This window comes from Leptidea sinapis, chromosome 16 (assembly GCF_905404315.1).
Source record: "Leptidea sinapis chromosome 16, ilLepSina1.1, whole genome shotgun sequence".
Lineage (NCBI taxonomy): Eukaryota > Metazoa > Arthropoda > Insecta > Lepidoptera > Pieridae > Leptidea > Leptidea sinapis.
The window spans coordinates 720,160-748,108 of NC_066280.1; the positions used below are offsets into that span (position 1 = coordinate 720,160).

General features: G+C 34.4%; 2 protein-coding genes across 6 annotated transcripts in view; one reads left to right on the forward strand and one right to left on the reverse strand.

Annotated features, from left to right (window-relative positions):
- Positions 1 to 711: 711 nt before the first annotated feature.
- On the reverse strand, positions 712 to 18,816 carry LOC126968599 (sorting nexin-27). 2 transcript variants are annotated; one of them, XM_050813625.1, is made up of 8 exons: positions 18,520 to 18,816; positions 10,684 to 10,798; positions 9,567 to 9,837; positions 8,675 to 8,772; positions 7,807 to 7,902; positions 5,348 to 5,498; positions 4,316 to 4,479; positions 712 to 3,617 (listed from the first exon to the last, which is right to left on the reverse strand). In XM_050813625.1, exons 1-8 carry the CDS (start codon positions 18,786 to 18,788, stop codon positions 3,342 to 3,344), a joined length of 1,440 nt encoding a protein of 479 aa, XP_050669582.1. In that variant the 5' UTR covers positions 18,789 to 18,816; the 3' UTR covers positions 712 to 3,341. The 2 variants fall into 2 exon arrangements, with proteins under 2 accessions (XP_050669582.1, XP_050669583.1); XM_050813626.1 differs by having other exon boundaries at positions 718 to 3,617; positions 10,696 to 10,798; positions 18,520 to 18,815.
- A 4,015-nt stretch (positions 18,817 to 22,831) lies between these two features.
- Positions 22,832 to 27,949, forward strand: part of LOC126968596 (ATP-dependent Clp protease ATP-binding subunit clpX-like, mitochondrial) — a 42,761-nt gene continuing 37,643 nt past the window's right edge. For 3 of the 4 annotated variants that reach the window (XR_007730256.1, XM_050813611.1, XM_050813612.1), the window contains exon 1: positions 22,832 to 23,246. Coding sequence is in view for 3 of the 4 variants with exons in the window: in XM_050813611.1 (XP_050669568.1) it covers positions 23,174 to 23,246 (73 nt within the window). In the remaining variant the exon portion in view is untranslated. The remainder of the gene's footprint in view (positions 23,247 to 27,949) is intronic. The other variant, XM_050813613.1, reaches the window with a different exon arrangement.

Consider the following 27,949-nt stretch of genomic DNA (forward strand, 5'->3'; position numbering starts at 1 on the left):
ACAATACTTAATAACTTAAAACTAAAATTACCCCAAAGGTTGTTCGTACAAAAATTAATATACTGATAAAACTATTTCCGGTTAATGTTACAATGCTAATAATGGAATATAAGATTCTCTGGGTTCTCAGACCATATACAGAGAGATTCGTATTTTAAGCTACATATATTATTAATTAGCTATTATATTCAATTAACTCCTATAATATATATTATATTCAATTAACTCCTATAATATATATTATATTCAAATAGGTGAGAAAGTGAAGATATGGGAATTTGTGATAATGTTTTCAGATGAATTTATTTACCTAAGACAATAAATACAATGTTTCAATATTATTATATTTCATGTCCATTTTATTAATGATTTTTGGCAGCTACGACTGACAAGTAATAGTGATGACATAAAGAACGTAAACATCGATATAGCTTTTTTAGTAAAAAAAATTATATAATATAATATTTATTAATATGAAATTAAATATTACAATCGTAAAATTTATATATATGTGCGCAAATTGCCACCTACCGTCAATTGTTTGTTATTTATTCTTAAAATGAATATATTATTATAGATATATCTGAAATATATAAGATTTAAATACAAATAACTATTTGTAAACATAAAACTGCTATTTATTATTTAAAGTCTAACTAATTTAATAGACACTGTTTTGACTGTTTGAATGTTTTGAAGTTGTTTGATTTCATTTATTGTTAAAATACTTAATTGAATGTGTAAATGTTTAATGCATTCGAATTAATATCGTTATTCTGTATCAAGCTTTATTATTTTATGCAATAAGTCTTTCTTAATTGTATTTCGAAACTTGCTTGCAGCGACATCTTCTTACTTCGTAATGTTTGTTCAAATTAAATGCATACGCTATTATATAAATCATTTGAAGTTATATAAATTCACTGAAACATTTATTGAGCTGTATTTAGGAATTATTTTACAATACCTACTTTTATTTATGTTTTAAAAGAAGTTGTATCTACTCTGTTTCATCTATTGTACAGAAGCTATAAAAACGGTTATTTTATGTAAAGACGGTTCATATCTATGCTAGCAGTTGTGCTTCAATAAACTGAGAAATTCTTAGTGGTGTTGTATTTCTTCATAATGGACAATTCAAGGAAACCCTGGCGTAACGCCGACATATACGTCAACTAGGAACATTAACCGACCGTCCAACCTGCCGCCATTTTTACCATAGTTTATCACTCGCAACAAACGCCCGTGCTAGTCATACGCATTTACGTTCGGTGAATGTTCTCTCGCATTTTTTATACCTCGAGTTGACTTGTTTTACTCCAGGGTAAAACCTTTAGGTGTCCTTCGATGGGCTGAATTAATAAATCGTGAAAATGCCGAAAAGAAGTGTGTCGAAAGGGCAATCGAGACAATTAGTGCTACAAATTCATGACAGCAGTTGACGATTTTGACGCTGACGCCATTCGTCGTCATGTATGTATATGACTACTATCGAAAAAAATTCCAACTTTAACAAAACTTATTGTTTCTTTGAAGTAGTCTATTTTGTTGTCAAAAATATTCTTTGGCCAAAGTATTTTTTTCCTTTTTATCGTATAAAAATCAGATAAAAGTAAATATTAACGGAACACACAGATAATGCTTTGGCACGATGTGACTTTTTAAGAGAGGCAAAAAATTCATGATTGGACAAATTATATACGGATGAAACATAGCCTAACGCTAACCACACCGTATCCAGGACTCACGACGCTGATGCTTCCACCTTCGCAGCACCAATTGGAAAAGGTTCGCCTTATCATTTGCCACGCAGGTACAGCAAAAGATTTTGTACAAGACGCACTGCTCTCATTTAAATCAAAGAAATCTGGCGATTATCATCATTTTTTTTATACCTTGACATTTGTCCCGTCCTATGGTTGTTTCACAGCTTTAATTATTTTGATTTGTTCCTGTTTCGCCCCGGGTTTTTGTCCCACATTCCTGTTTCATCCCATGTTGATTTTTATTCCTGTTTCGTCCCACTATTTAAAATGTTTTTTTTTACAGACAGAAAAAAAGTGAATTACAACAATATTATTACAGGAAATTATGTTCTTGAAGATTGCGGCACAGCTGGCTTAGGTTGTCTCAAAAAAACTTGGCACAAAAATATCATAAACGGACCAAGTACATAGTAAAATTATCTTGATTCCGAAGTCCATGCATCAAGATGAAGGTGGAAAAAGCGGTAGATAAAAGTTAGGATTTTAAGCTATAAACTTGCTTGTTTAGCGGGCACACGTTGTATACGTTTTTTTCAAAGATATTGAGTTTTTAAACCAGTTTATATAACAATTTGAATAAGTAAAACATGAATTAGTCAAAAGGCTCCTGTTTTCATTAATTGATTTCTGGTATTGAATACTAACTTGTTTTGTTGGAGATGTTTATTTTGCAAAATAAACATCTCCCAACAATTGAAGTTCTATCTTATTACGAGAATACGCATCGTGCAATTTCCCTACATTGGAACGTAACTTTATCACAATCGGAGTTGAACCGTCAATTTGTGTTACAAGAAAACGAAGTGAAATCTTTTGACATAACTTACGAGAATAGGCCTACAGATCTTATTCCATTGATTTTTAGTTCAATTCCTATGTTAGATAGTGAGCTCTCTCGGTATTGTAACGCGCGAGTCCTCCTTTACACGCGGGATCGTTGTACAATAAAACATTCTTCCACTTTTAATACGTATATTCTTTTACCATATTTTATATAAATATAGATTATGTACTCATAACTTTATTAAATATAAAATATAAGCCGAAGGCTGACCGTTCTAACTTTACTTCATTCTCAAATCAGTATCGTTATTCAAATAACTATTCGATTGTCTTCTCATTCGCATTAAAATTTGAACGTAGAGAACTTCTGGATCTTCTGTTTACTCATAAACTATTGAACGACTTTATCGACTGTTCCGAACTGCTAAATAAATTTGGTCTAAGAGTACCAGTAAGAATTCCACGTAAGCCTATTACTCCACTTTGTCCTCCACTTCGTCGAACGATTCTAGGTACCAATTCCCCAGTCCCTCGATTATGTAAAATTTTAAATTCTTATAGCATAGCTGATATTGATATATTTGCTGATTCCTTAGCCAAATTCCGCAAGACCATTTGCAGCATCATTGGTAATCTTTAATAATGTTATAATTGGAAAATTGATGTAACTGTGTAAAACTCATTTATTAATTTAAAGAAAATGTTTTATTTGTAACTTATTGTATATAATACCTAAAATTAATTACTTCTGTGCATGCTGTGTTTATTTGTAAGTAATCACTACATTTAGTTCTACTTTTCTATATTTGTGTGTATTATTGTAAGGGATTGTAAATAAACAAAAAAAAAATCTAAATTATAAAATAATATTCTATTCTTTAGCTTGACGGCCGACCATATCGTACCCAGCGACAGCGGCGCGGGCGGCGGGAAGGCCAGATGTCCGTAGCCCGGCAGCGCGCGGGCCAGCGCCAGGTAGTCCAGAGCGCGGCGCGGCTCCTGTAGCGCCTTCAGCTGGTACAGACGCGCGCCCGCCGACACCACGCCGCGGTTCACATCCTCCACCGCCTGTGTGGCGCCACAACTTTTATTCTAATAAATTGTGTACGTATCGAACCCCTCCGACTTACTCGTGTAAGTCTATATGAGTATGTTTAAATTGTAATGATTTGTAAAACGATAAAATGTAAATCTTGATTTAAAAGAATGGCAATGAGTTCCTTCCTACTTCTTCTCATTAGCTCAACCCGTTAAAAAGTAGGGGTAGATTCAATAAGAAATTTTTTTTTGATATTCATGTCATTTCCGTAACCTACATGATTTGATTTCATTTGGTGCGAATCTGTTTGAGTAATGAGTACACGTTTCGAACGGTATCAATACTAATATAGTACTATTTGCCCAGTGATATTGACGTTTGAGACACATTTGAAAAGTCGCATCAGTAGTTTTACCCGTGGGAGGCCCCTTTGCACAGGAAGTCGGCTAAATCATTGGTGCAACGGCGCCTATTTCTGCCGGGAAGCAGTAATGTGTATACATTACTGTATTTTGGTCTGAAAGGCGCCGTAGCTAGTGAAATTACTGGGCACATGACATTATAGTACTGCTCAGAATATTTGGGTTTCTTCACGAATCCTGAGCGATATCAATATCAACTACCATCACAACGTCCTGCATGTCTCGTCCCTTATTTCCATAAAAAAGTGATCAAAATCTTAATAATTTGAGTTAACAATGAAATCGATTTGACAATAGTTGTCTACCTGCCAGAATATGAACTGCGCGGCCTTCTCGTCGCGTTTGATGAGAGCGGCCTCCACGTCCGGGTTGAAGAGCCACTTGCGCAGCGACAGACACGAGCTGTTGGCCGTGGAGTAGTTCTGGATGTAGATGGAGTGAGGACACTCGTGAGGACACAGCTTGCGCTCTGTCAACCAGTATACCTCATATTGTATTCGTTCAAGTAATTTTGTTATTTCTTCTCACAACCTGAGAGTTGAACAACGCATACAAGATTTTATGACGATACGTCACTCGAACGGTTAGCTCAGTTGGTTAGAGCACTGACACGGAACACCAGAGGTCGTGGGTTCGAGGCCCGCATCGTTCATAAAATTTTGTTATTCAAACTTTATTTATACTTTAGTTGTTGTTTAACGGCTGTTTTCAATAACGTATCTCTAGTTACGGATACATTGCTCTTACTGTTTAATGACAAGAATTTATTTATCCATAGCTATGTCTAATATAGTTATAGTCCAATGCTTTATGTCGATAGGTTATTGAAAGCGGCCGAAAAAGAATAAAAATTGCATCTTACAATCTGGCATCGTTCATAAATTTTCATATCACTTCAAAATAAATAATAGCTAAATCTAATATATAAAACTCCTCCGAAACGGCTTAACCCATTTGTATGCAATTTTGTGTGCATATATCTGCCAAATCCTATTTTTCATATCAATAAATGATAAGGTTGACCCACCCCTAAATATATTAATTTTTTGACAATTTTTTTTATTTTTTTTTATTATGATTCAACATTAAAAATACATGCAACTTCAAAATTTCACCATTGGTTTTTATATCCATCCACAGATCCGCAATAGGGTTGCAAGATGACAATCAAATTCAATAATTGTAGTACGACAAATTTTATGTACCTATAATATATTTGGTAGGTCTGAGAACCGTTCGTCATCTATTTTTTATATTTTAATTATTGACTTTTTTATTAGTTTATATGGCAATACAACGTTTGCTGGGTCTGGTAGTATGTCATAAGTTCAGCCCACCAAAGTTGTACTCCACGATCTCGAACAGGTAGAAGTACTTCTGCACGTGTCGCGCCAGCCCGATCTTGTCGGCCACGGCGCGGTACACGTCCTCCGCGTTGGTAGACCGCACTACTGACACCGTCACCACCTCCTTGTCCGGCAGGAGCACCTTCGAACATTACAAACACTTCATTTAATTTTCTCAAAAACATCTCAAACTTAATTTGATATCATTTCAAACACTACCACTGCTTCGGAAACAAATGGTTTTCTGAAGAAATGCACAAATCACAGATGTCCTTGGCATCCAGAGGCGTGCATATCATATAGGTAATTAGGCAGTGCCTACCTTGTTAAGAACCTAAATAAATTTAGCACTAGTGTTTGAGGTAATTTACTACTTACAGTATGCAGTCTTAAGATAGCATATACGAAGCACGCTGCGTTTCATATAACTTATGTCGTACTGTCGGACAAAGGCTCTACAACGACTATTTAAATCTACAGTGCCTTGCTAGAAATACACTGCACCCCCTGTTGGTATCTACTATTCTTAACTGATTGATTGTGTTCAACAATCTATGCTGATCAGAAAGCTATGTCATTGTGCCATAAAAACTGTGCTCGATCTTCTGATTTCATGTTCAAATAATAGAATTTAGAAATTCGATGTGAATGGCAAATCTCCAGGGACTTATTTTCAATATGGTGGTACCCCACAAGGGTCTATTGTTGGACCGTTCCTCTTCTTTATTTACAAGAATGAACTACCTTATTCAGCAGCGGATGACATATTATAAAGTAAACAAAGCTGTATGTGACATAGTGTACTGGTTTCGTGACAATAACACAATATTAACATGTTTTTTGCTATTGAATATTATGTTATTTATATAATTTATACTAAGTTATTTGAAAAGGGCTCGATAACCTCTTTCCCAATCATTTCCTTTCGTCTAACATCGACACGCGGTGCAGGACTTCCATCTTGCTGGTATTTCAGCGACATCGATCGACAGCGATCATATTGTTTGCAGAAAAATGGAGTTTGGTTTAATTGTCGTCAATTATTTTCGTGGTCGCTAATTAAGGACCTTATGGTCGCTCAGAAGGCAATGGAGTCGGAGATTCCCTGCGAGATCGAAATACAAATGTGGATATTGACAGGAGAACCAAAGTCACCGAAATGGCCCGGATGATTGCGAAACAGAAGTGGTAGTGGGCAGGGCACATAGCTCGAAGGACAGGCCGTTGGGGCAGTACAGTGGCAGTAAAATGACGACACTGTTAATAAGCCGCCCTTCGATTCACCGATGATCTGGCCTAGCTCGCCAAAATAGATTGGAGTAGGGCAGTGATGACCTATCGCCGTGGAGATCTTTGAGGGACGCCTATGTCCAGCAAGCAGTAGTCTGTTGGCTGAAATGCTGGTGATGCTGATATAATTATTAGCCTGGTGTGCAATGTATCAAATAAATAAGCCCAATTTTATATTATTATTACGTAAACATAATTAATATGTTTATATCGAGGTTATACACAATAGTACCTATTCCCACTTTTAAAATAATATGATATACAACAATTTATAATATATTATATTATATGCATAGTACCTAAACATTTGTCGTTAGCAATGATTCAATTCATAGTGTTGAGAATTAATAATTACAGGTTCCCAATATTGCTCGTACTGAGGGTACTTTTATGTTTATTTTTGTCACTCGCACCCGTATTCTAGCCAAATTATTCTCTACTGTTCTAAAAACATCTACTGCTTAATTTCTTTGTTAAAATAATAAATATACGAAATTTCAAACAATTGTTGAGTTTCACTAAAGAAATTCCAATTTAGATTCTTAACCAAAGATTTCTATGTATACTACTAGAAACGCTCTGTGGCCTTAAATAATTGCTCAATGAGTTTCGGTTCCGACGCCGTTACTCGTTTAGTCCACTGCGAGCAAGCGAGAAGACCAGTGCACTGTTTTGTAAGCCGTGAACGTTGTTTTCAACAAACTAACACCGATTTTGTTTAAAGTGACCAATAACCAACATTGTCATTATTATTAAATCTGAGTTTGCAAGGCATATTTACCATGCCTGCTCCCCTCTCTGCCCGGCCACATTATTCCAATCTTCTTGTCAATAGGGTGACGGAGTCATTGCGATGTCACATAGGTACTGTATGCCATATTCAAATGTCTATTTGGATTTGAATTAGATTACAAAACTTTTTTCTCTAGTAGGAATCTAATCGAAAAGACTTTCCTCAGACCAAATGAACAAGCAATGGTCTCACCTTATTAAGAATTTTTTTTTTTGTAAGATTGAGGCTTCTATAATATTTTTTTTTTCTTCTTCTTTTGGCAATAGCGTTTACTTTTTGCCAATAACGGGCTTCTATAATATATAATTAACATAAATATAAAGGTTCATTGTTGAGCATTCAGCTGAGTGGTCCGACAACACCTCACCTTGAGCTCGACTGGCGAAGGATTGCTGCAGTCATCGGAGTCGGTGAGGAACTCCTGCACCGCGTCCGACTCCGCTATCACTCTCACCGCACACACCTGCGACAAAGGACACTGTTGAGATCAAACTCAAATAAACTTTATTCAAAAGGCATTAAAGACATTTACTCACTCAAAATTGATTCTGTTAGAATTATTTTTGATGTCATTTTTAATATACTAGATAGGTACTACCGCTTCGGAAACAAGTGGCCCTCTGAGAGAGAAGAAGCGGCGCAAGAAACTCTCCCAGCATTATTTTTTTCTGAGCTCAATTAGACAAACTAAGCGCTTTTGAATTATGTTCGGAAAAGATAGAGCTCGTAAGAAGAACATACCTGAAACTCAACGGCCACGCTTTTAATTACATCAATTTGTATTTTACAATAGTTGTAATAAACTAACGTAAGAAAATAGTTCGTAAGTTGCTGTGTCCAATATATGAATCATGTTCAAAGTTAGGTGGTAGTTTTGGACGTTCAACCAGTGATTTTAAATAAAAAATATTTGAATATGTTAAAAGGCGTTTTGAACATGAAACGCTTTATAAAAGTAATAAAAAATTAACTGTGTTTTCAATGATTATGTAAGGATCTTTCGAACATGATGGTCATGATTACTGTCATTATTAACTACTGGCTGACCCGACAGACACTGTTGTCAATAGAAAAAAAAAGGAGAAGGGGATAATGTAGTCTAAGGCGATCGGAAATATGTAATCAAAATTAATGAGTTAAAAATAATCAAAAAAATACAAAACGTATATCTGACTAATTTTATGATCCAGCCATCACCAGCCACCAGCCATCGCTTTCTTCGCAACACCACAAACCTTTTCCAAATATTGTTCGAGTCCACGTCTTCTGGCATCCAACTGCTGCTCGCTCAGCGTGAAGGGCCACTTTCCCGGTAGCTTCGGGAAATTGAATCCTGTGAAGATATTTCGCAAACATTATAATGGCAAATTAAATTTGTATTTGTCATAGTGGTGTACCCCTAAACACACCCACTCTACTAGTAAAATTCGATAGGTAGGTATGTAATTTACTTTACCAGTGGTTGGCTCCTTTGCACAGGCTGCCAGCTAGATTATGGGTACCACAACGGCGCGTATATCTGCCGTGAAGCAGTTTTGTGAAAGCATTATTGTGGTTTAGTCTGAAGGGCGCCGTGGCTAGTGAAGTTATTGGGCAAACAAGACTTAACATCTAAGTCTACAAGGAGACCAGCCCAATTGTGGTGCTGATCAGAATTTTTGGGTTTTTCAAGAATCCTGAGCGGCACTACATTGTAAAGGGCAAGGCGTATCAACTAACATCAGCAGAACGTCCTGCACGTCTCGTACCTTATTGTCATAAAAAAACCTGAGCAAAATCCTAAATCCGAGCTCACTTTAACAAAGGCGATGTTAAGAGATTTACATAATATACATTAGCTGAAGATTGTTGTTTACGGGGTGACCACATAACTATCACATATACCTGCACCTAACCCATTATCACCACCCAGTCCTGATAAGATGATATATCAGGATGGTAATAGTGAAGGTATCGCTTCTATTGACTGTCTGCACCTTGTGAGATTTGCCTGATCTGGTATTGGCGTCGTCGTAAGTCGTTTCTGAAAGAGTATATCCATCTACGTATATGGCTTGACGGTAGTAGGAATACTGTGCTTGAAATGTGTATAGAATGCCGGTTAACGTCGGGTGGGTTGTTCCTCACCTAAGAACTCCTTCCTCAGCACCTGATGCAGCGCCGCGAACTCTCTGTACCTCCTGCTGCACAGATGTCTGCCAGCCATGTGCACGTTGAAGGCCACGTAGGAGCGGCCCGAGCTCTCCATCACCACGCGGTAGTCGGGCACGGACACCGGCAGCGACCGCTTGTCCGTGTAGTCATACCGCTGGTAGACTGTCGCGCGGGAGTTGGCGGCGCCTCCGATTACTCCCACGGGCGCTGAGCCATCGTCACCCGGCTCCAGTCGTTCTGCTTCCTGAGCACAAGGTCAGAACAATAAATACCCTGAATAGGACCAACACTCAACTATTAAAGACAATGTTAAAATACCGTCGATCATTCTGCGGTGTCAGAGCTATGCTTGAAGTAATTGCATACATTAAAAAGTTTGGCGAGTTGTTTTCCTTGAACAAAAAGTGAGGCAGACATCTACATGACGGCAGTATACAGCGACCAGCTATCTTTAAGGGTTTGAGCTGCTCGAATTTTCGCGCGAGGCATAAGAATTTTAGCACTGTAGAAAGATCATAATCGAATATAAAATCTTATTGCTATACAGCTCACCAGTGAGGCTCCTTTGCACAGGAAACCGGCTAGATTATGGGTACCACAACGGCGCCTATTTTTGCAGTGAAGCAGTAATATGTAATCATTACTGTGTTTCGGTCTGAAGGCCGCAGAATATTAGGCATGTTTCTAATTGTTTTGCTTTGGAACCTCTCTAGTATCTCTATGTTACTGGTGTTTGGCGATCCCCAGAGCTAATTCCCATATGTCCAAATAGGTTTGAGAATAGCTTTAGTAATAAATGGGTTTTCAGTTTTTTAATTCCACGCAATGTCAGTACCTAGCACTCTTATGACTCAGATGTTCCAGCAGTTGCCCCATATATATGCTATCATCAGCCGGAAGAAGTCCACCGCTGGACAAAGGCCTCCCCCAAAGACCTACACGACGATTGGTCCTGCGCTGCCCTCATCCAACGTATTCCGGCGATCTTGACCAGATCGTCGGTCCATGTTGTGGGGGGCCTACCAACACTGCGTCTTCCGGTACGTATGCTATTCTATCTATCTATATTCTAACATATAAATATGATTACCAATTGGTTCACCTTTTGTGTGACAGATATGACGGTCAGCGTGAGACAGTCTCCACCGGACTTGATCAGGTCCACTACCTGCTTGTGAGTGGCTCCCTCCACGTTCACTCCATTGCTGAAACACGGTTGGAACATTTATTATCTAATAAAAAGCCACTCCATGAATATTAATAAGATGGTCTATACAGTTTCCGTATCTTAATCGTAATGTCTCTTAGAATTGAATTTTTGATATCATAATATTTAGAATTATAACGAATTGTTGGCGATTTATTATATTTGATAATGTTGCCATTCCACTGAATCCTTCACATAAGAGCAACTGTCAACTTTAATTTTTTTCAGATTGGGTTGGAAACTCAAAGCCTACTATCAAAATCCAGCCTGTAAAATAAGCGCAATAGTCGGAAGACATTTGAAAGCTCATTCAAGTGGAACCACACTTCCCAAGTTAATATATTTTTCTTATAATTAATGAAAAACCTAATAATGCTAGGACACTAATTTTATAATTAAATCTCAACTTATTTAATACTTTTTCAATTTATATGATCTAAAGGGCTAATATGTACATTGCTTAGATCATTAATATGTCGAGATAGACTATGAGAGCTGTGAAAACGCCGGAAAAATATAGGTTAACAGTAAACCTCTATTTTGAGCAATGCACACACACTAACACAAAGTGACATACAAATCGCGAGTGTAAGACGTAGCTTGTCACGCACACTAAAGTATTAAACCTGGCCTGTTTTTATCAGTTGTCTAGCAGTAAGAGTATCATCTGAGGTAAATTGTCATTTACTGTCAAAAAAAGAAACAATAATTTCAGTTACAATTATTTACCTAAGTAGGGCAGTTTCTTTTTTGGGCAATTCCAAATCGTAAATCTCAAACCCTGTATTATCACAATAGTAGAAGTAATATTTAAAATCACCCACAACACCCATTTGAAATGACATCGTGTTAGCATTAACACAATCTTCACAATCACAATTCTTTGTTGTATTTCAACTAAATTCACACATACATTAGAGATAAATAATACACAATATAAATCGCAATCAAATTATTCAAGTATTATGAATTAAAAAACAATTCTAATAACAAAACTAACTACTCTACAAATAAGCAGTATTAACGACACTAACAGAGTTTGAATTGTAAATCAATATTACTTCCTTCTCATAACACTATATAAGTATATGATAGTTCATAACAATTAAACTTATCTCATTTACAAGGTCTTTACAAACATTGCCCTACTTAGTGTCCCACTACAGCTGCACATTATTACAATAATAATAATCATATTGACATATATTTCAAACTTATCTACTTAAATAGCTGACCCGACAGACACTGTTCTGTTGATAGAAAAAAAAATATGATGTATTTTTGTATAGAATAGGAGGAAAAACGAGCGTATGGGTCACCTGGTGTTAAGTGATCACCGCCGCCCACATTCTCTTGCAACACCAGAGGAATCACAAGAGTGTTTGCCGGCCTTTAAGGTAGGTGTACGCGCTTTTTTGAAGGTATTATTACTATTAGTATTCGGCAAAAATGTTTTTTTATGAAAATAAGGCACGAGAAGAGCAGGACGTTCAGATGATGGTTATTGATACGTCCTCCCCATTACAATGCAGTGCCGCTCAGGATTCTTGAAAAACCTCAAAAATTATGAGCGGCGCTACAATTGCGCTCGTCACCTTGACACATAAGATGTTTAGTCTCATTTGCCCAGTAATTTCACTAGCTACGGCGCTCTTCAGACCGAAACACAGTAATGCTTACACATTACTACTTCACGGCAGAAATAGGCGCCGTTGTAGTACCCATAATCTAGCCGGTATCCGGTGCAAAGAAGCCTCCCACTGGTAAAAAATGTAGTCTAAAGCCATCGGAAATATATAAACATATTTAATTAGTTAAAAATAAAACAAAAACGGATTTCTTAATGATTTCTACACTTAATACACTTCAACTACCTTTCCTTGTTTGTAGTAGGCAAGACGGTGCGGGGAGATGGTCATATCACATCAAATAATTCTATGATGTAAAAGAGTAACATATTTAAAATGATAAGGATTAATATTGTATTTCTGTAAACAGCTTTTACATTAAGATGGATAATATATAGCATGTTATCCTTAAGAGATAGACATATGCTATCTCGGACTCTTTTGTAGACCTATATAAGATACACAATTCCACCATATATTATTTTTTTATATCTCAAAGGATTTAGAAATCGTTTTCGTTTTAAGGTCCAGGATGGCTTATTTTTTTCCGACACCTCCAACAAATCGTTAATGTATACAAAAACTTAGCAAATCATATGCTAAAACCTTCCTCGAGAACCACGCTATCCACTGCTGAAAAGAGCATGAAAATCGGTGCAGTAGACTTTGAGTTTATCGCGCACATACAGACAGACGCGGCGGAGGACATATATAGTGACAGTATTTTATACAACAACTTTATATGAAGGGTAAAAAACGTGTTCGCCCGCGGCTCACATCGCAATCCACACTGCTTTCAAATTCAAATTCAAATTAAAATATTTTTATTCAAAATAGGATTTATAATCACTTATTGAACGTCAAAATCTACCACCCATTCAAAAGAGACTGCCTCAGACCTGAGAAGAATGGGCGCAAGAAACTCAGCGGGTTTTTTTTTATATAAAATATGGATTACAATGTAATATCGTACAATAAACATTAATAATTAAAGAGCCTGAGGGTGTTCGCTTTAATCCCAGTCCGTGGTGTCATTAAGAAAATCGTTTATGCTATCTTTCCCACACAAACGTTTTTTAACAATTCTTTTAAATTTCGTAACACATTTGTTTTGTACATTTTCTGGGATCATATTGTAGAAGAATATACATCGCCCAACAAAAGACTAACTCGACCCAACCGAATAGTAGGCATAACAAGTTTATGTTTGTTCCTCGTGTTTGTGCTCTTGTTCAAAGACCCAATAAAGTCAACTTACAAAAGTGATCGTGGTTGTATAAATGACAGATAAAAGGAGTGAAAAAATAGATGATTACATGTATTGAATTATTGCAACATCTGATGAACTTCATAATTTATACACACGGAAGCTGTTAATTTATTGATAATAATATGTAAGGTTATCAACTGTAAAGTAGATCCTGTAGATTGAACCACAACCAAGACACAAGAGTTGAACAAGACATATCAGGATTTACGGTTGATGCGTCACTTAGAATGTTGGCTCAGTTGGTAAGAGCGCTAGGACAGAACCCGAGAGGCATATGACGGGTTCGAGTCCCACATCGTGCATAAATTTTGGTACAATTAAATTTGTATATTTAATCCTAGAAGTGAGGGATATCCTAGTGTGAGGAAGGAATTCCAGAGTGATGGGCTGACATTATGGATCGCAGTTTGTCATATTACCCTAGCTACTTCCATTCTTACGAACTTCGGTACATCCCTGAACTAATCTATGAAATGTTTGCTTAAGTTGGTCTTTCTAATACTTTCACCTTTATTCAATAAATTTGTGTATACAAATTGTGCATTCACACTTTCAGGATTTTTGAAAATCTATTATCTTAACCAGTGGTCCACGGACCACCGGTGATCCGTAGAAGTAAGACTATGGTCTGCCGACCGATTTCAATGCATGCATGCTGTACATTGTGAAGAATTATTGATTTCACGAGAACTGGATACAACCTCAAAAGGTATCGACGTCATGAATACGACATCGGAATATTTTCAGAAACATAACATTAGCTGGGAGAAACTCCTTGGTTTCTGTACGGAGTGCGCTCTGGCCAGCAATGTTGGGATCACGCTCTGGTCTGGCAACATTGGTAAAACAGAATAATCCTATAGCAAAAACAACCCATTATCATCCACCGTCAAGCGTTAGCTTCGAAGACTCTTCCTGGATGCCTTAAGAATGAAATGCAATGCAATTTTTAAATTCTACTATTTCATTTAACTTTATTTTCAGATTGATTCAGTTTATTTTTCTTGTACATCGTGGTCCTTGCTAACAATAAAAAAATCGAAGTGGTTCATGGCCAAGAAAAGGCTGGGAACCACTGAATTCTAAACCAATTAATAATTGCTGTGCCATCAACATAATATACATTATGGTATTATTTGAGCTCTGTCTGAACTCTACCATCAGGTGTTCTCCAAGGAAGCGTTTTGGGACCCATGTATGACTTTTCACAGCAGACCTGCCTTCTACCATAGGTACAGATAACACCGCAATCGTATCTTCTCATAGCGATCCAATTGCGGCTTCACAAATACTACAAAGAACGATACCAAATCTGTAAAAGTCGTATTCACACTAAAAAGAGGAACTTGCCATCCTGTGACACTCAATACCACAGAAGTCCTCCACCAAAGCCGCCACAATGCGCTGCCACTCGTATTATAGACTAAACACATGGATGGATTTGGTCCGGCCGAAGCATCGGACGCGGTCAGGTACCGGACCATATTCGATAGTATGTCGCATTGTCCATCACACAAAATATTATTATTACCGTCCGGACCGAGTACGACGGTGGACCAATGGTGCGAGGCGTCTACCACGCCCACCGGACTGTCCGATGATGTTCCAGCTGTACCAAATCCGACCATGTGTTTAGGCTATAATACACGTGCCGGCTTTACTCTTTGGTGGTGGCGCTTTTCAAAGGACACAGTCGAACTTATGACGGCGTAGGCTAAGACATCTTCTATCGATAATTAGCTTGCTGAAAAGTTATTGATAAACAAAAAGCTGTTTAAGTTTAATTTGAAATTGTTCCCTATTGATCATTGTAAAAACACTACACCCTCAGTATTTACTGCTAAACAACTGACAATGTCTTGTATTTTTATTTATTTCATTTTATTTCTCATTACGTATATTACACTAATTTGAAAGAAGAATGTGATAATAGTTATTTATGCAACTGTTGTGTAATAAGGGGTATTAAAACACGAATGTGGATTTATCACACAAGGCGAAGCCGAGTGTGATAATAGTATCACATGACTGTTTTAATACCTAATTATCAACAGTTGCATACAAGACTTTATCTACACCCAGAATATGTATCCTCTAAAAGATTCTGAAACAGTTAACTTACTGCTAACACCAAAACACCAGTCCTAGTTTCTACTAATACTAGGGTACTCCCTAATATCATTCATTACTGAATATATATATATAAACTAAGTTTTGAAACAATTATTTATTTTAGTAGTAATTTACATTTTGTATAGTGCAATAGTTAAAATTCACTCGAATATAATGTTCTTTTGCAGCGTTTAAAATGAATCGCTCATTTTTTGTAAACAAAACAATAAAAATATTGAAGAAAAATGGCGGGGATTCGAATAAAAATTTACGGCGTGCGAAGTTCTGGTAGTGTGGAACGCGCGTAAACAAAAATGTTCTTTTTTTGAAATTCATACAGATAGGTACCTCGCATCAAGCAATAAGAATGTGGCTGTCTGTTGAAACTCTTTGCGCATGAAGGGATCGAAAAAAAAACATAGGAGTGTTGTTATGAAATTCAGTACAACATTACAACACTCGTTTGGATGATGTAATGGTTATTAGAACATTGGGTGATTTAATGTTGGCAATAAGCTAACTGTTTCAGAATCTTTAATGGAGAATTAAAAGCATGGGTGTAGATAAAATATTATATTACATAATGTGTATATGATAGGAATAAAATATATAGGTTAGGTATATGAAGCATTGAGGTCATGCAAGCAGACATGATTTAACAACAAAATGTGTATGTAACAAAATTCGGGTTGATAGGTCAACTATAACTACCAGATTTATCAAGATTTTATTATGGTGGGAACAAAATAATAAATGCTGAAAGTTGCATAGTTTTTTATTACTTACTGATTGATTCATATTTGACAACAAACATACAAATACAAAGAGACAACAACATACTATATACTAATAACGCAACCGATTCACCGCTAGTACTTATTATTATTATTATTGTTTGGCTTGATTGGCAATGGGATGTTGGCATACAAAAGTTAACAGAAAAAGGGTGCTGCAACTTAAGTCTTTTTTGACCGCCCGTGCTGACACCAATTTTTGTTAGGTTATGTTTATAATACATCCACATGATATTTTTCAACAATATTCTTAACAATTTTAGAATCTCTATATTTTTAAGAAATATTTTTTCAATGTCCTAATTGTTTTATATCCCACCAACAAGTATTAAATATGTTCAAAATACTTTTATATATCGGGCTTGTAATATGTATAATGAAAAATTTTATAATATTGATTTACATACTTGCTCAATCACACAGTTTAAGAAATATATTAGAGAATACTTGTATTTATAATTTCCTTGAAGCTAGCAATAATCCATTTGTTCTTTTTTGTTTTCTTCTTCTTAAAGTTCTGTAAGTTATTTTTTTTTGTTTGTCCTCTTTTTTGACTTCTCACATCATATGCATATTAGTGGAAGCTTTATTGGTGTCTTTACAGTGTTTGAAATACTGTTTGATTCCCAAATATAAATACATTCAACTTGAAAATTTCAACATTCAAATTAAGGATGATGAAGCATCATTTCTGTTGTCTGTTTTTTATTGTTTATTTATTTTCGAATATGTTTACTTGAAAAATTATCATAAAATATATTTCAGCAGTTATTTTGTCCTAATATAGCATAAAAACATTTTATTTCATACACAAGCCATCTCACACTTCAAGGTCGATCAAGTTGTGATGCTCAAATCAAATCGCAACCGCAACATGATAGTTTAACAAGAAATACCAAGATTTACAAAGCATATATATATTCATACTGTATGTATAAGCGAACAAATGGTTAGCTTTTACAAACAGTATGAATTTTACATAATATATGCAATATATTACGGGTACAGAAATAAACAAAATGCATAATGCATAATTTTGAAAGAAGTAACTTTTCGTTTTGAGCTAATATGCTGTAGAATTGGTCAATGATTAACTTTTAATTCAATTTGAATATTTGAACATCAGGAGTAGCCTAAATTATACTGACTTTGCCTTTGGCAGTAAAAAAATCACTCAAAGAAATCAACACTATAAATAGGACGACACCATTCAAGTGAATTATTGTGAGTTATATTATACAAACTTTAATTTTGCAATAATAGTACTGAGCCCTAAAATGCAATAAATATAATAAATAGCTGAAAAACAGAGGATATAGAGAAAAATTAAAACAAGTCTGAGAATTGAGAAGAATATCAAGCAGAACATTATAAAAGTTTTTAATTTGTAGTTAGAACAAATAGATAAGAGCAAAGTTGGAAGGATTTTTTTTATGATACATGTGCATTTTAATTAGAGAGTTAAAAAATCTTATTGATTTATCCAGTGTTTGACAGCTACTGAATATTGTCACACAACTGATATAGATACATATTATGGTACTTTTAATATTCTAACTACACACAGAATCTGGCAGGCTAAAAACTAATGTTATATTAAGTGAGTTCCCTCGCTTTTGTTAGGTATAATACTAAATGTTTGCCCAAGAAAGGGATGTTCTAAAAGATATAAAAATACTTAGGCTGTCTAAATCTCCTAGCCTAAGTATATGCTTCTTACAAAATTGCCAGCATTGTTTTTTTTATATTGTTTAGTTTAATAGATAACTGATAAACATTAGTTTTTTTTAAGACATAATAAAGGATAAATTATAAAAATTGTTACGTTATCACATTCAACTCCCCGCTATGCCTTGTTTTATATGCCGAATAATACCCCGAAAGCTTTACATGATTTCTTCTAAAAGTTACTTACACTTCAAGGATCCTGTCTCCTTTTCTGATACCTGCCTGTTCAGCCGCTCCTTGCTCCAGAACAGCGCTTACATGTTGCAAAGGAGCATACAACTCCCCGTTTATAGACCTCAACTGTCCACCTTCAGACACTTGACCTCGCACATTAAAACCAAAGCCCGTCTCTGTTTTATATATTGTAACGCGACGCGGGCCATTGCTAAGAACAGAATTTTTTATATTTCTTTCTGGCCTAATAATACTGTTTTCAACAGTTTCTGTCTCGGCCATTTTGGACAGTTTGATTTGTTTTTTTTATTTATTGCGTGACCATGGATACTAGTGATTCAGTCTTCAAAGAATATATTATACTCGTCTAAGTTGAAAGTGAACTGTGTTACCATGTTATCAAATATCAGTGTCCATATTTTGTTACTGCTTCTTCTTTGTTGGCCCGCGCGTTGTCAAAAAATTCTTGTTGTCATTAAAAAATCTGCTGGTGATAATCTAACGCTTTCGATTGTGTTAAATATTCAACGCTGGTCAGGAAGCTATGTCACTATGGTATAAAAGCATCTGCACTCGATCTTCTGATCTCAAATAAAAATAATAGAATATAGAAGGTCGATATGAGTTGCAGGATTTTTCCTAGACCCCACTCGATATAGGGGTACCACAAGGGTCTATTTTTGGACCTCTTGCCTCGTGCCTCTTCCTAATTTACATAAATGATCTACCTAACCTTGTAGACAAAAAACACAAGGTTAGTATTGTTTGCGGATGACACTTCGCTCATATTCAGAGTAAAAAGAAGCCAAGTTTTATATGACGAAGTGAACAAAGCTCTATATTACATCGTCTACTGGTTTAGCGCCAATAACTTATTGTTAAGTAGTCATAAAACTAAATATATTAAATTAACCAAATGTTAAAAATGTAGATGGAAATATTTTCGTCCATTTGATGGAGAGGTGGTAAAGCCGGAGGTATCTGCTATATTTCTTGGCATTACTCTTGATTTCAAATTGCAGTGTGGCCCCCATATTGAAGGATGGCGAATAGGCTTAGTTCTGCAGCTAACTTTAGTTTACTTTAGTTATTTTCATAGAATTATGTCCTATGGTATATGGCGATGGGGTAGTGCAGCCGATATTAATACCATCTTTGTGTTGCATAAGAGGGTTATTCGCGCTATGTAAACTGTCCTACCATATTTATACCGACCTATCCAGATGAATACGAAACAATTTTGAAAGATTTTCACAATGACGTTCTATATACAATGTAAGCACACTTTTCTGCTTAGCCGCGTGTCAATCAAGAAGCCTAATTATGCTACAAAAAGTGTTAAAATAATACGCTTACGACACTCAAAAAGATGTTGTGACTTATCACCGATAAGTTAATTTTATTTATATAAGATTGGTTTGCTAAAAACGTAAACAATTGAGTAAAATATTATAGTAATATAGTATATTTACTCATTAAATATGGTACAATTTTTGACAAGTATTTACATCCCTTTCTCTACCGCTTGTCAGAATGAGACGCTCTTCGCTCTTTTTTTAAAAGGCCCAGTGAACAATGATAAGCAATACTCTATTTTGTGTAGGTACCAAAAGTCATTGCCGGAGAATGTGAACGGCTAACAAGAACGTGAACAAATTAGTGCTGTATACACGGTATCACAGACGTATCGTTACCTAGTGCTAATTAATACTTATTTACATCGCAAATAAGTAAAAGCTAATATTTTTCAGCTTTCCCGTACACAATATAATGACAGAGAATTGGCGCCAGTTGGTACCAAGAGAGAGAAAGAGAAATTTACAAACCAAATAAGCATGTTTATATTTAACCACTAAGGGATTTAAGCGTTTAAAAATTCATGCTCTTATTGAGATTAACCTTTTTAACATTAAAAATTTTGAAATCTCTTTTGAATATATTAATATATTCATTCAATTTAACGCACACACAGAAGTCCAATTTAACCAGATTTCAAATAATTATTAAAAGTTATTAGGACCTACATGCAAAAGTTTTTATTCTCTCTAAATGATTGGTACTTAAATTATTTTATTACTGCCACGTATAGATTAAATAATTCATAAGATATATAGAAATGCCTAAAGCCCAGTCCACCCCCAAAATTTGAAGCAAACCTAATTGCTTTAGGAATTCCTAACAGAGGCTATCGCGACCGGCGACGTATCTTCAATTTGTAAAACTTAAGCCTAGCCTAATTATTACAGTAAAGCAAACTACAGGTATATTATAAACGACATGTTGTAAATATACACATTAAAATACTTCATCAAATGCAGCAAGGCTTTTTAATGTGGGTTGCCGTATAATACAATTATGTGGATTATGTAGTAATGATATTTATCTATATACCCACTATGGGCACGCTGTCCATGACTTCCTAAATGTTTAAAAGAATAGTTTATATTATATTATATACGCCGCAATGCAGGACACTGAAAACAAACGAAAATTTTGGCAGAGATATATGAATTAGTATGAAGAACGAATATATAGTTTGCGACGATACTTTTTCAAAGGCATATTCAAATAAACTTAATTCAATTAGGCTTAAACTAAGCCCTTTTGAATCGCCATTAGAAATATTCTTTAAAATTACTGAATCAACCATAATATTAGGTTCGGATAAAGTAGAGCTTGTGAGAAGAACATACAAGAAACTCAACTGCCACTCTTTTCAATCAATAGAGGATTTTGTAATGGTTTTAATATACATAACAAATGCTTAGTTTGTAAGATGCTGCATCCAATTCAAAGTTAAGCGTTTTATGTATCAAATATTTTCGTATATCGTGTATTGGATGCATCAAACTTTAAGGCTTGAATTATTTCTATAAGAACGCTTCGTGAACATGATGGTCGTGATAACTATTATAATTACTAATACCATCCTACAAATAGAATGATTTATTAATACTATAAAATGTCGACCTACCTACCTTTAAGACAAAAGCTATCATACAAATATATGTTGATGTTTGCTTACACTACATATACCAAAAAGATACCCTGGAGAAGATATCTAAGTCTAAAAGACAAATTTAATTTAATTCAGGGAACTTAACATTTTAATAATCAGTTTATCTAATTATTTTATGTTAATAAAAATATTATATTTGAGAGTTAGTTTCTCTCATTACAGTTTACCTTAACTTATTATAATATCAAAATCCCTTTAGAACGTAAAGAAGTAGCAACTATAAACACAAGCCACAATCCAATACATAAAATTAAAAACTTTCTCCTTTATAATATGAGTGTGATTTTTTGATTAAAAACGTAAAAACATCCGAACAGATCTTGATCGAAAAATAGTGACAGATTGACAAACGTAAAACTTATATTAGCCATATTTCGGCTTTGATTTTGTATAACGTGCATTGTCTATATTATGTATAGAACGTCATTGGCACTCACAAAAAATTGGCTCTCTATTGGTAACATAATTTTCGAAATCGGTTCAGTAGATCCAGAGAGAATTACAAGAGCGTTGCCGGCCTTTAATTCCTTTTGTGTTGCAAGAGAATGTGGGTGGCATGTCATATAATACCAAGTGGACCATACGCTAGTTAGTTACCTATCCTTTTCCATAAAAAAAAAATTTAAGAGAAAATTATTTTGATAATTATTTTAAATAAAAGAAAGTATCTTCTTTATTCGTCAAGTTTTCAATGATTTTATTGTTATTCTGCTAATCTGGTTGGAGATAAATCCAACAAATTAAAAATCATGAATATCGGATAGGTAACTACTCACATACTCATATAAACTTTGTTAAACGATTTATTTCAGTCAGCCACATAGAGTTCGCCTTAGAAAAACATGGCATGCCCCAATGTATGCCTGCTTCATTTAAGGTTCGACCCTGCAATTTGTTGATAGTAATGGAGAATGCCTTTCACGTCAAAATGTATCGGAAGGTATATGTGAATTTTGTATGAAGAGGGCTCCCGGATCAAGCTACATTAATTTAACCTAACAGCATGTTTCTTTATTTTTTATATTCATCTTTTCGGGTCGGGGAGCTTGTAAATGTAATCACTTTCTATCCTTTTTTTTATCGATATTTATTATAGCGGCAAGCACTACCTTACTGGAATAAGAAATGGCTACATATGGATTACAATTGAAGTTGATTGCCGTCGTCTCTTTCTATTGCATTACTAGGTGTATTTGATGAAGGAGTGCTAATAAATGCGCACTTTCTAGGTTATTACCTATAGAGTATAGCTCCAAGCTGTTAAGCTCACTGACTGACACTGTCAGACGTTTTAAAAAAATTCAATTCTCCCTTACAGTCTCACACATCAAAATCAGCTGTGAATATAATCAGTATGGCCGCTGTAAGAATAAAAAAATAAATATTTTCTTCAAATTTAACTAAAATCACTCAAGCAAACAATAGGAAAGTGGAATACTTGCTTTTTATTTGTTTTATTTTTGAGTTTCGGTGTTGATGCTACTAAATGTGTTGCGTCATGACAGAATAGACCTCTCACTGACAAAATACAAAAAAATACTTTGATAGCAATTTATAAAGTTATTGTTTTTCAATCATCACGTATCTTTGTGCCGTGTAAAACGTCGGGCTCATGTTAATCGCGAACTAAGTTGATAAAATTACAAAAATGAGCAGCGTTCGCTTGAGTTTTATCTCCGTCGGTAGAATAGCTGTAAGGAGAAATTCACAATTGACATCGGGTAAGTACTCGAGTGTTTGTTATTGGCTGTTTTCCAGCTTAATGCGTTGCAATTTCATATTATCCTCGTGTAAGCTACTATGTTTCATCACATTTCAATTATTTTTGTTGTTGAAGTTACACTGTTATGAGCATAGCTCTCTTAGGTCACAGTAGCATTATGGTATCAAAACTCCAAACGAAGGTCATTAAAATTAAAATAGCGATTGGCATTGAATATTGTTTTTATGATGGTCATAATTAAAATTATATTACATTTATTATAAAGTACATTAAAACTAATATTATTAACGTCTAGCAAAAATAATAATGCTCATAAAAAGTAACAAAACAACATGTAATAAGTGACAAGATTTGTATGCTTGTGGTTGTAAACATACATTACATTTTAGTAGTATTGTTAGGCATACCTTTACATAAGAAACAATTAGGTGATTCTTATAAGAATATTATTATAGTAGAAATTAACTATCTGGCAAATTAACCTATTACCAATTACGACCTACAAGTCAAATTTATGCAAATGTGTCGGAACTGGTATTGCACCATCCTATGTAAATGTGAATTGATGCAGAACATCTTATGATGAAGATCTTCAGGCCTTGGAAACAGCTCTGAAGTAGATTGAAATCAAATAGAGTGATATGGTGAGTTTACAACAGCTGAAACAAATTTGTGATATAGCAGCAATGAACAAAAAGTGGCTTAAATCAAATGACAATTACTAAATATCTTTTCCAAATTAGACTTATAATTTTATTTCATAATTACCATATGAAAATTACATTGTGTAAACAAATTATCTTAATATATATAAATTATGTGTCACATTGTTTGTCTGTGATGGACTCCTAAACTAATGAATGGATTTTTATGGGGATGACTTCATGATATTATATATATATATATATCCATGAAGTCATCCTATATATATATATATATATAACTATTTTCCGAAACTTATCAGAACTATACTGTTGAAACTTGATAAGTAGATGAATTCTATGAACCACATTAAGATTTTCACACAAAAAGAAAAAAAAACAATAAATTTTGTGGGTTCAATACATATACACATATATATATATATTATATATCTACTTCAATGCTCAAACCTTTTGATAGTTCAAGTGTTGTCTTAACTGTGAAATTATCTTGAGTGTATGGTATTTAGGTACCTATATTAGATATTCCCTTTTTTTTTCAAAGACTACTTTCAAAATATTATGTATGTATTATTATATTGTATTAGTATGGTATTGAACCCGCAAAATTTATTGTTTTTTTTTCTTTTTGTGTGAAAATCTTAATGTGGTTCATAGAATTCATCTACTTATCAAGTTTCAACAGTATAGTTCTGATAAGTTTCGGAAAATAGTTGTTGTGAAATACAGAAAGACAGACAAGATGAATCTAGAAGGGTTCTTTTTTTTTTGCCATTTGGCTAAGGAACCCTAAAAACCAAATCAATGACCCCTCTGCATGTAATTTATATAATTGTGTCAAATAGCATTTTGACTGATTAATTTTTGTTATCAGTCATTGAAATGAGTACCAGAATAGACTTTTTTGTTGATAAGAATTATTAAAGTTTTTGTTATTCTGTCTTCATGTATGTGTGATACCCGATCATTATTATTTAGTTGAAATAAAAAATATAATAATAAATAAATAAATAATAAAGTTCATTGATCTTTTGATATTATATTAAGTATGAAAATAAAAAAGAGTTCAGCAACATTCTTCAACACACTTCCCATTCCCTAACCATTCCAAAATATTAAAAAATGCACAACATTAATGTTCACATTGTAGATAATTGAAATCCATTCAGATCTATCTTACTTTATCTTTACAAATATAATATTTGTAAATATATATATATAGAAATGTTAAAACTTTTATCACAAATTTTTTAAGCCTGATTGGAGGACTCGGCTAAACTAACCAAATTTATGGCCTACCTATGGATACAAGTTTGGTGGAAAAATTTAACTGATTAATTAATAATTAATTTCTTATATATATATATATAATATCTGTATATTATTTAAATAATAATTACTTAACTTCATAAGAAATAATTATTACTTATTCGTTTTCCTGCTCTTTTTCTGTTGTTGCTATGCACATAATATTATGTTTTGTGAGAACTGTGTAATATATATATATATAATACTAGCTGACCCAGCAAACTTATATAAACAAACGGTATTGCCATATAAAGTAAAAAAACAATACTTAATTAAAATTTTTGGGGTGTAAAAAATAGATGACAACCGATTCTCAGTCCTACCAAATATTATCGTATTGCAATAATTATTATATTCGATTGCCATCTTGCAACCCTATTGCTCGAACAGAACAGAATAATATAAAGATGGCTATACAAAAATAGGTGTTGATTGTAGACGGGTGAAAATTTGAAGAATTTATCTAAAAATTAAAAAAAAAAATAGGGTTGGACTACTCTTAACATTTAGGGGGATGAAAAATTGATGTTGTTCAATTCTCAGACCTACCCAATATGCCCACAAAATTTCATGAGAATCGGTCTAGCTGTTTTGGAGGAGTTTAACTACAAACACAGCGACACGAGAATCTTATATATTGGATATAACTAGCTGATCCGACAGACATTGTTCTGTTGATCTCAGCCGACCTCTACTCCATTTCAGGCTAATTCAAGTCTCTACGCCTATGGCTCCAGAGATATCGTGATGAGTCAATATTTATATTGTGGTGGAAATCTCTTATATATATAATTATCTATATATATAAAAATGAATTGCTGTTCGTTAGTCTCGCTAAAACTCGAGAACGGTTGGAGTGATTTGGCTAATTTTGGTTTTGAATTATTTGTGGAAGTCCAGAGAAGGCTTAAAAGGTGAATAAACATGAAAATGCTTGGAATTAAATAAAAACAACGAATTTGATTTTTCTTTGATGTGTGGGAGGTAAAAAATAAACTTAATTTTAGGTAACTGTAGTAGGTAGATTAACTACAGCATTTTTATGTAGATTGATAAATCTTAAGTTTTTTCCAAAAATATATCTGAACCTAACCGCACCAACAAAACAAAACCAAACGTTTATCAGCAAGCTTTAAATTGATTAACAGACTGTATCATAACAGTGTGAGTGTCTATCAATATCAAATTGAAACCTTATAAATAGCCAGTATTTCAAGAAATATCTGTTTTGTAAATTAAACGAAAATAATAATAAAATTTCATTCATACCGAGGAATTAAAATGATTCATTTTGTTTGTTTTAAGCTTATTTTATACAAAAGTTTAGGTATTTTATTTATCCGTTGAGATAGTACGAAGTCTGCCGGGTCAGCTAGTATAAAATAAATTTAAAAATGGCTCCATTATATCATTTTCAATAATTTCAATTAACTTTTTATTTGTGAAAAATCTATTGAAGATGACGAAAGTATATCGTGTATTTATTGCTTTTAAGTAAGTACTAAATGTGTCTCAAATTTCATGATTCTAGTTAGAGCGTGAAAGCATAACGAACAAAAAAACTCACGTGATAAAAAAATATAAGTCTGTGACAGTGTGGGCTGTAGGAATAGAGTCTATTAGCCAGCCACATGATCTAACTACACACAAACATTAAATGTGCAAGCCGCTCTTGAGTTTTTAAAGAGAGGTATCAGTAAGTCTTAAAAGTTAAAACGTATATTTATCACAAAAATTTCAAAAAAGTAATCACAGACCGAGATTAAATAATCAAAAAAATCTTGCTATCATATAAAGTTACTAAGAAAAATTGGTTCAAGTAGTAAAACAATAATTATTGTTCACTAAAGGGTGAAAGTTAGCGATTCCTAACGAGGGTGAAATTTGTAGGAAACATACGGAGCCGAGGGCCTCAAAACAGGAATCCAGTAACTTTTGCATTTATTTTGGTAAAAATTGTGTGCAATAGGTAAATATTAACAGCCAATTCAAGCGGGAGCGAACCTTCCACCCGTTGCTCGACAGGCAGATACGAATACCGAATACCAGTGGGCGGCTCCTTTGCACAGGATGCCAGCTAGATTATGGGTACCACAACGCCTAATTCTGCCGTGAAGCAGTATTGTGTATACATTACTGTGATTCAGTCTGAAGGGCGCAGTAGCTAGTGAAATTACTGAACAAATGAGACTTAACATCTTATGTCTCAAGGTGACGAGCGCAATTGTAGTGCCGCTCAGAATTTTTGGGCTTTTCAAGAATCCTGAGCGGCACTGCATTGTAACGGGCAGAGCGTCACAATTATCAATTACCATCAGCTTAGAGTCCTGGTCGTCTCGTCCCGTATTTTCATTAAAAAAAAAAGAAAAACACTCGGCCAGTTCGGGTGTAGTTCAGATTATTTTGACACCCGTAGGTGTTTAACTTTGACTTCCGCTTCACACTGAAGCTAACGTTTATAAATGATCGTACAAAATATGTCTATTTAAGTAGGTTCTAAAGCTCAAAAGTAGTTGATGTTCATGTCGTTGAAAACTTTCGTATTGAAAGTAAAAGTGCCTCTGCAGTTTGTATGTCATGTCATTATAAAGTCGTTACTACAGTTTTGTTTAGGCTAATACTGCTCGCTGATTCGCAGACTATATTCAAATATAGTTGATGAGCACAAGAATAATATTGTCGAATAAAGGTGCTTGCTATAGTAGCAAGTTTGTTACTATCAATTTCCGAA

Excerpts from the sequence above, each read along its gene's own strand:
- LOC126968599 (XM_050813625.1), bottom strand. The coding sequence starts at position 18,788 with ATGGCCGAGACAGAAACTGTTGAAAACAGTATTATTAGGCCAGAAAGA. Across the intron at positions 10,799-18,519 it reads GGAGACAGGATCCTTGAAGT|CAATGGAGTGAACGTGGAGG; the intron begins GTAAGTAACTTT and ends ACCGTGTTTCAG. Across the intron at positions 3,618-4,315 it reads CGCAGTTCATATTCTGGCAG|GCGGTGGAGGATGTGAACCG; the intron begins GTAGACAACTAT and ends GGCGCCACACAG.